We start from the raw sequence: 10,205 nt of genomic DNA on the forward strand, positions 1-10,205 counted from the left end.
TAAAGAAACACTTAATTAAAGAGGTAAAATTCATAACTTTATGGCAGTATAAAAATGTTTCTCATTTTATATCTACTAAGGATCAAACCCCTAAGGAGTACAGAAGTTCTGTTGTCTATCATTTTATGTCCAGGCTGCAATAGTGATTATATATGTAAGACAGATAGGTGCTTAATAACTAGACTTAAAGAACATTCTTCACGATCTGATAGTGTTATATTTGATCATGTTAAAAACTGTGAGGCATTCCAATATGTTTTAGGATTACAGGGTATACTTGAAAATGATAATGTCGTCTGTAATGTAAGTAATAAATTAGGTTTAATATTTTCTAGTACTAACATTATTGACAGCTCCCGAAACTGGTCTATCCTATTGTTTAAAGAAGCGTTCGCTATACGTAGACTACACCCTTTGCTTAACAATGGGCTCAGAGCTTCAAAAGAGCTTTCTTTGTTTTTGTAGGTATCTTTGATCATTAGAGTAAGAATGCTTTGATCTTTTTTTTAAATCACTGCTATGTCACCTACTAGAGGTAATGTTTTGATTGGTTAAACACTTTTGGTACTAGTGCATATAAGCTTGCTAATATGGATAATTTTTCATTCCTGATGATGACATAATTAATGTCGAAATATTGAATCCCAACACGATGGCGTGTATTTCAATACTTGGAGTATGTATTATACTTTCTTACGGTAGTAACAGTAACAGCAATGTATTTCACAAACCTGTATTGAGGCCGAGTATCACTGTTAAGTAAATCACAGGAGTCCTAAACGTTTTATGATGGGGTTGCAGAGAAACATCTTCGACTTTGTGAAAAGAAAATATTTGCAGGCAACAATAACAATAATAATAGTCTTTATCATTTTTTTTAACAGTGATACCTGGCCCCTTAGGTTTGTGTATCTTTTGTTGTTGGACTACGCACTCTACCAACCACGTCATGGAAAGACTATTTTTCCTCTCCTGTATAATTCTTTTTATTTGTTAAAAAATATACGAATAAAGAGTAGTAATTCATTTATTTATTGTTGAATCGTGCTTAAGAACTAGGCCTACTGTTGATACAATAAGTTCATTACAGTAAAACAAACATGTTTTGTTTTTTATGGCATGACATGGGTATTGTCTTGTTCTTTTTTATTATTGTTTGTAATGTTTAATTGATGACATAAATGAAATGAATGATTGTTGCTTTCGAACAGTTTCTGTGTGGTTTCCATATCAAAACCAGTCAAACCAAACAAGCAGCACAGCATGTGTCGTCTTCCTGCCATCTATCATTGTCACGTGTCTATTTGGCCAATCAGAACACGGTTGACGTCTGTTCTCTACTCGCAAGTAGTTTTAGTTGAGATACGAGATATACACGTGTAAAGCCGTGTGTGTGTGTGTGCAGCCATTGCTGTACAACTCAATGTAGGCCTATCAGTAATTAACGAGTTTAGATTTAATATTATGATGTTGGTATTCTTTTGTGGGAATAATCACTAGCATTAGTGTTAATTGGATAACTGAATAACGTGTTAAATTATCGTGCACGCTTTTAAGAAGTTATGTATTTCTAGTTAGTAGAAATGATCAAAGCCTTTTCCTACTACAGTAAATCTTGAATATCGTATCGCTAGCAACGAACTTGTCACGAAGTCTCGTACCGCTTGAGTGGGCTCGAGAGTGTTATGGATTAATTTTATATCACGCACTCTATTGTTTATATTCTGGTTCCCGTATTAAATTAATAGATTATTGATACTTAACAGAAGTTAACTATGTTATAATACTATGAAAATTGTGATTAATGATTGATATTATGTTTTATGCTTAACTTTATTTTGAGAATACGATTATTACTTCTTGTTCATAGGATGGATAAAGTTTAGCTTCGGGTTGAACCTTGGAGATGCAAATAAGTTTTCACCTTTCTTCATCTATCAAGTATTGTTGAATAAACACTTTAGAACATAGAAAGCGTTGAGACCCCTTTGTTGAGTTGTGCGACCCCCAGCTACAATTATCATTATTATTATTAATAGCAAATGTAGGGTATTAATTCAAAAATTAAATAAAAAAATTAAAGATGAAGTATTATAAAGTTTACAATATTATAAGAATAATTACATTTATTTAGATAAAAGTATGTTAATATTAGAATTTATAAGTATGTATTACAAAAATAATACTGTAATATACTATATTTCAATCAGTCAATAATTTTTGATTTAACTAGATTATGAAGATCCTGTCATAAATTGCCCAGCTGACATAGAAGTTTGTGCTGAAACTGGTTCTATAGCTGCATCTGTCACTTGGGAACTCATCAACGCAACTGACAACTGTTGTGACACTGTAAACACAACGTCAGATTTCACATCAGGAGATGAATTTGAAATTGGTGAAAATGTAGTAACATACATAGCCACTGACTGTAGTGACAACTCCGCATTATGCAATTTTACTATAACGGTGTTTGGTAATGACAATAGTTATTTTGTGTTTGTTCAGAATTGTTTAGTTATACCACTTAGAAATCGTTAATTATTTTAAAATATTATTTTATTGATGTTCAGATTGCGAAGCTCCTGTTTTGAACTGTTCGCAAGATGTCGAATTCGATGCTGATGACAATTGCACTTCCGGTGTAACTTGGACTGAAATGACAGCAACAGATAATTATGATAGTGATGTAACTGTGTTCTGTAACCCGACTGAAGGTATTTTTCCATTGGAAAACTACACAGTAACCTGTAATGCAACAGATATGGCAGGAAACATTGGCAATTGCTCCTTTATTGTTTACATTTTTGGTAGGTATTTTCTATGTAAATATTTAGAAATATTATTTCCAAGTTGTATTATGCTACTAGACACAATGTTTCCGGAACGCCCCCTCGAATAAACAAATTAGCAACGCGGATCTCTTGTCGGTTACGTAACAACATTTAACAAAATACACAAAAACGACCTAATGTCTCTCGTATGTGGACATCGTTTTTTTACTGAAGCTTTCTTATGAAAGTGACGCAGCCAAACATTATTATTACTATGAGGCAAAAATGAGGAATAATAAAAATTGTTGTGATGTCATTTTGATGAAATTTTCACTGAGATTCACACGGTGTGTGATTCATTATACTACGTCACAATCTTCACTTATAAAAGCTGCTTACGCTCTGATTTGATCTGCGTACGTTACGTGTTACAAACAGTAGTATTTGGAAGTGAGTGGCCCTTACTTTGAGGATTTGAAAAGTGTTCACATGTTTTCCTAGTGTAGCCTATGTTCATGTGCTCGGCTGTCACACTACATGTTCTGTCACAAAATATACGCCTAAACTGTTAAAGTGTGACAATTCCTGTGTATGTTACAATAAGCGTGGCTAGCTCTCTCAAACTTTTGGCAGTGTCCAAAATTCTACAACAAATTGAAGATGGTCATACAATATTACACACGCCATCTTTATAAAATTTCCCATCTGCATACCTTAAAACTCCAATGCTCCGCAGTACACCATGCCACATGGTTCTTTCTGGTTTTACCATACGTTTTGTAATAAACAATTATTTTGTCCATCCCATCTTTTTCCACTCCCATGTGGCAAGCTCTTTTACGCATTGTCACATATCTTGCTCTTAGTTCCGTTGCCTTAGGATATTGAATAGAACAACGTATACATATTATTTGTAATAACCTTTTATTTTTTAATAGATGTGGCTTCTCCTGACGTGAAATGTCCAGACAATATTACTGTTGATACTGATGAAGGTGTTAATACCGCTGCAGTGTCATGGACCTCTGCTGTCGCTACTGATAACTGTTGTGGAGATGAGATTATTGAGTCTTACAATGCCATAAATGGCACCGAATTTAGCATTGGAGTTACTGAAGTTTTTTTTACAGCAGTAGATTGCTATGGAAATCAGAATGAATGTGTTTTTATCATTGATGTTAAAGGTACATCATGCTATTATAATTATATTTCTTATCAATACATTAAAATATTTATTAATTTTATGGTTTAATTTAGATTATATAAATATATATGTACTATAATTTTAAATAATAATTATAAAATATAAATTGCTACTCAATTTATATATCAAACTACTGAACTGCTTACCATACAATCAAATAATGACATTGTTTCTCTATTAGACAAAGAAGCACCAATACTTGAATGTCCCCCAAACCAAAATGTAACAGGTGATTCTAGCTGTATGGCAACTGTAACATGGGCCGCACCGAATGTCACAGACAACTCAGGAGACATTTTTTCACCAGTATGTGATTACCTGAGTGGAACAACATTCTCTGAACATTACACTACTGTTACTTGTAATGCTACTGACGATTATGAAAACACTGGGTACTGTACATTCAACATTTTCATCATTGGTAAGATGTTTGGGAAGATATATGTAGCGGGTTCTTACTATCTTAACGTGAGTTTTGCGCAGCGCTAACACCGCGAACTACACCGGAAATTTTAACCGGGTTTGGTTCTTCAAAACAAAATACTAAAGACGAAACCAGGAATCGTGTGGATTCGGTTCGCATTTAATGGGCTTCAGTCGGTAGAGTTAACTACGTCATCCAGCATGAAAACAAAACACGTCACACGTTAACTAATTTAAACACCTAAATAATTTATTGGGCTAGGAGTATTACAGTTTGGGATTTATTATCAAGGGGAATTTAACTAGCGTATACTACTCATATGAGAATGTCAGTAGCGTACCCTTGTTGTAGTGGAACAATATTGCGAAAAGTCATACAAAAATAGTTGTCAGGGAATATAGTAAAGTGAAGTCAGTGATATCCAATAATAAAGTTACAATATTTAAAGTAATGTCCAGGGAAAAGCCCAATAGCAAACAATGTTCCAGATATACAGTAGTAAAATCAGCTTGCACTTGCTTCCAGTTTACTGTCCGGCTTTTGGTGTTATAGTACACCAGGAATATGTCTAGTGATCTTCTATAGTTTAGGCAACAAGTATGTTATAGTAAATCTAGAAACCAACTTTAAAATTCTTTTTTAAGTCGATCTGACTTGAGAACTTTTTCTCGGTATTTAATCTCCTTTCTTCTTTTCTCTCTTTTACACGAGGGTTAGCTCCACCAATTTATTTATTTGATTCATTTGGCATGACGGCTCAGGAGTCACAAAAGCAGAAAATCCACTGTCGCCTGAAAGACGTCCGGCTCCCAAATTGTTGTATTATTAAAAATTCTAGATTTTTTGGTTGGGCAGTTGTAGTTAATTGTTCCAATTAAGGTAATAAGGAGTTTTAGATATTCTACGACGAGTAATCTAGGATGATATGCTAATTATCTATGACCTAGTACACAATTGGCCACACAGATGATTGAGCTCGTGTTTTAGTTTTGCGACGACGATGCAAATACATACGTCACTACCGGACATGCTTGAGTGAATTGAAAATATACACTGTACTAATAAAATAGACATTGGCTTTGGCCTGCCCTCACTACGGGTAATAATTATTATACTGTTACAGGTCTAGACCTAGGCTTTTGTGGGGTTAGTTTTATACTGTGTAGGCCTTGCTAGGTTAATGATCAAAAGTATAAGCATATCCTTCAATTGTGAAAACAGTATTAATCATACTTCTTTTAAATTCAATGTTCAACACATCCATAAATTCAACACATCCATAAATCCTTCAAAGTAAAAATAAATCCAAAGCTTCCTTTCATAAACAAAACTGTAAAGTTTTGTACTACAGTAGCATACATGTTGTACCAATCATGTCTCTGAATGAACTTGAAACTGTTGCACGCTGTGTATCATTTTGCGCTTTAACAAATTATAACATTGGTACAGTATATTGTTGTGTTCCACCCCTGTAGTAAACATTTTATTATTCGGGGATCAACTAACTAAGAAAACTTCCTCAATTTCTTTTATAGAGCAAAAAACAAACCATACTGTAAAGTAGTAACTACTTTATGTATCAATATGATTTTAAAAATTTATTTTCAATTTATTTTTCATATTTTTTTTATACTGTTCCTTCAGGCCTATTTTTTTTAAATTTTTCATCATCTTCTGTCTTTATTTCACTCCAATTATTATTGTATAATTATTAATTTTATTCATTTTATACCTTCCTATATTAGTATAAGTGGACCAAATAATTTGCTCTTGGTTGGGTTTTGAAAATATTAGTTTGTTCAGCAATAAAATTAATATTCATCATTCTTCTAAACTATTTGATTGTAACTAAAAGATTGTGAAATTATGCAGGATTGGGCAAAAATTATTAACAACCATGTTTATTGGGTGACTTCGTTGACACCTAGCGGAGATCCAAATGAAATGCTTGGGAAGTTTATGAGCTTAAAGAATCATATTCAAAACATTTATACTGGGCATTCAGAGCACTTCCCAAATTGCCTTCATCATCCAATACAGGAAAGAAATAGGAAGAAATGGTTGGAAATATCCAGGTATAAAATATGAGCTGATAGCAGAGGCAGTCCAGTTGTGTAGCTGTGGGAAGAAAGACCTACAACTCTCCATTCCACAACTCAGTTCTCCACCACCACCTATTTGTTCAGCGTTTAGTAGACCAGAGAAAGATTTAGCAGTAGCTAAACATCTTTCAAGATTTAGCAGTCTCATGTAAACAAGACACTCAAACAAAAAGGCTCTTTTCAGAGTCATTACTTAACAAAAGAGAAGCAGTTATTAGTCTGTCTTTTTTTAATTTAATTTGTTCACACACACACATACATAATACTGTACAGCAAAAAAACTTAATGGTAAAGGAAATAAGAATAATAATACATTACATAATAAGTGTGTGGAAATTAAGAGGCCAAAATAAGTTTAGAATCAAACTTTAAGCCATGACCACCAATTAAAAATTATATTAAGCATACATCAATAAAGAATTATAAATACAACTTAATAATAAATAAATATTAAAAGTTGAATTAAGGCTATGTGTAATTATTCATTAATTTGACCAAAATGTCAAGTTTACAAACGAGCACATAGCAATTATAACACTACAAACTACAGTAATTATTCGTTGAAGTCTTATGAAGATAAGCCTATTCAATAGTGACGTTAAAGGGTCGAGACCAGGGCATAACTCGGACTTTTCGATTGACAATGATTGAAATATGTTAAATACAAGCACAATATACATCCTATGTGTAGAGTTCAGTTAGAATATGTAATTATGTATCGAATTGATTTATTATTATTACTATTACTATTATTATTATTATTATTATTATTATTATCATATACATACATACAATGTATATTTTTATATTTGCTTATGATATAAGTCATTGTAATTCAGCTTGTCAGACGGTCCTTAAGGCACAATGCTACACCCTGTCTCTTATACACATCTAGATGTGTATAAGAGACAGACACAGATGATTGAGCTCGTGTTTTAGTTTTGCGACGACGATGCAAATACATACGTCACTACCGGACATGCTTGAGTGAATTGAAAATATACACTGTACTAATAAAATAGACGTTTTGCGTATCCATGTCGATATGCAGACATGGTTCCAACTTCGGTCGGTCAGTTTTTGGCAACGTGCAAAATCTAGGATATCATTTATGACAATTTTAACCATCTTTTGGAAACTGTCCAACAACCATGGCTTGCTCTAGATAAGCTTCAAGAATTGAAGAAAAGGGCGCACCGCTCGACAACTGTTTGGGGTTCATACATGGGACCGTTCGACCCGTTTGTAGGCCTGTACAGTCGCAAAGAATTATGTACAATGAATATAAAAGACTTCTATGGTATTAAATTTCAGTCTGTCGTCGCTCCGAATTGATTAATTGCAATCCTCGGTTCTTCGAATTATATTTGTAGCTAAAAATATTTGAATTGAGCATCTCTTTTACTAAATCATTGTCCATTTCTTCATCCCATCTAAATAGGAAAAAAGTAAATATAAATTTCTTGAAAATTATAATAAATTGCATTTGTTGATAAAGTTTACTCAAGAATAATGTTCCATTATTGCATTAATCAACGACATTACATACATTTGATGTGAGTGGTCTTAGTATTGGAGTCATTATAATAGCACTTAATTTTAAGAGATATATTAAGTCCTCATTTTATTAGTAGAAAAAAGAAATAAAAAATTATGATGTTTTTATGGTGTTAATTAACAAAAACTTTAATAGGTTAAATATTGGCAGTGGGAAGGAAGGAATATATACTTAATATTTGTTTATTTACATTGACATATCAATAATACCTTTTGATCTTTTTGTTGCTGATTCTTGATCTACTGGTGTGGCCAATGGTGCTCCTGAAATTAATAAAATTATACATTGATTGAAATATTAATTGTATTTATTATTTTATATTATAATTGTTAATTATTATTTAATATTATTATTATTAAAAGAATTGTTATTATTTGGTTACTTTATTATTTTTATTATTATTTATTATATTATATTTGTTATATTATTGTTATATTATTATTGTAAGTGCCATAGATGTTTGTATTATTTATTGATTATTATATAATCATACATTGTTATCAGAGAAGAATGTTTTAGATAGATTTAGTTAGACTTACTTTATACTGTATCCTTTGTATTACAGTCAATCGCGTATGGTCGAATATTGGTGGTCGAGTAATCACAATTAGATATGATTACATTGGAAGTCACCATGATGATTCAAGTATAAAGAAATAAAGAAACCATATTTGTATTGGAAAATTTGCCTAAGCGAAGTTTTGTGGAATAAGCAGTTACAATTATTATTATTATCTATTTGAGTTTATTACAGACAAGTAGTTTTGCTTGCCATAGTGACTGTATTCTAAGACAAGATCAATAAGGTTATGGAAAACTTACCAGTACAAATAAACCTATCTTTAAAACCTACAACAATAGGTATTACTCCTGGTGTATGTTGTCCAACTGAAACAGATACAGTAAGCGTGTACAAAACTAGTAAAAAAGATAGACTAAAAATGTGTGTTGTAAAATTGCTTAAAGGTTTTATTAACAAAAAAAACCAAAAAAAAACAAAAAAAAAAACTCTACCCAAAACACAACCAAAAAACGAACATACCTAGGCCTCAGGCCTCTATTAAATATCGACCTAAATAAAACAGCACATTAGTTACTGAAATCCAAATTAACAAAAAAGTAGTAATATAGGCCTTAACGTACATGCAAAAAGCTGTTGGACAGAGCTGACTCCGGAACTTGCAATTGTAGTGGGTAGAGTATTAATTTTAATGTTACTCTGGAAAAAGTAAAATCAAAGAATATTTGCTAACTTAGGTACGGTATGACATACATATTATAAGCCTAGGGCTTAGCCTAGGGTTGAATGATAATCTGAAAAAGTAAAATCAATGAATATTTGCTAACTTAGGTACGGTTGTCATATATATTATAAGCCTAGGGCTTAACCTAGGCCTGCTCAGTATTATTATTATACCAGCATTTATTTTTTAGGCCCTAGCCTAAGCCATGCCTAATAATAGGATTAATAAATGACCCGATACTGCTTTTTCGAATCTAATTTATTTTTATATTTTTCTTTTCAATCCATATTCTTTTAGTGCTTTATGTTTTTATGGGAGTGGTAGTGGTAGTGGTAGTAGTAGTAGTAGTAGTAGTAGTAGTAGTAGTGGTAGTAGTGGTAGTGGTAGTATAGTAGAATAGTAGAATAGTAGACCTACATAGGCCTACTATAGACCTAGCCATACTTTCTTGGTAAACACAAAAGCCCAGCAAGAGTTTCGCGAGATTGAGAACGAATCTAGTGTTGACCTGGTGTTGACATGATCAACTGCCATTTGACGTACTGTCATTGGTCAAAAGTATAAGTATACGACGACGGATTCCAGGCTGATTTCACATCCTCTACGAATGAACTCGACGAAACCCAAGCATTATGAATATAATTGCGCATGCGCATATGGCTTACATTAACATCATACCGTTCCAGGTAACTTGTCGTCGCAGATCTAAAACTCGATATTGGTGTGATTAGGTAGCTTGATAGATGATGTCACTTGTTGAGTCCATGCGTCAGGTCGTCCATCTTATGATGTTATGGCAGGCTCTACTTCCAATTGTGGATTGGAATAGATACTATATAATCATAAATTTAGATCCAAGCACACATACACTCATTTACAGAAACAAATACTTTATACAT

The 10,205-nt window shown here is 32.6% G+C and overlaps 1 protein-coding gene across 1 annotated transcript in view; it reads left to right on the forward strand.

Moving 5' to 3' along the window:
• The first annotated feature begins 4,221 nt into the window (after positions 1 to 4,221).
• The window catches only part of LOC117116935 (hyalin-like), a 14,417-nt gene continuing 8,433 nt past the window's right edge, over positions 4,222 to 10,205 (forward strand). Inside the window, exon 1 of the mRNA XM_033261073.1 lies at positions 4,222 to 4,399. Within this exon, the coding sequence (XP_033116964.1) occupies positions 4,222 to 4,399 (178 nt within the window). The remainder of the gene's footprint in view (positions 4,400 to 10,205) is intronic.

This window comes from Anneissia japonica, unplaced genomic scaffold (assembly GCF_011630105.1).
Source record: "Anneissia japonica isolate Jap-2015-1 unplaced genomic scaffold, ASM1163010v1 scaffold624_len94709_cov209, whole genome shotgun sequence".
NCBI lineage: Eukaryota > Metazoa > Echinodermata > Crinoidea > Comatulida > Comatulidae > Anneissia > Anneissia japonica.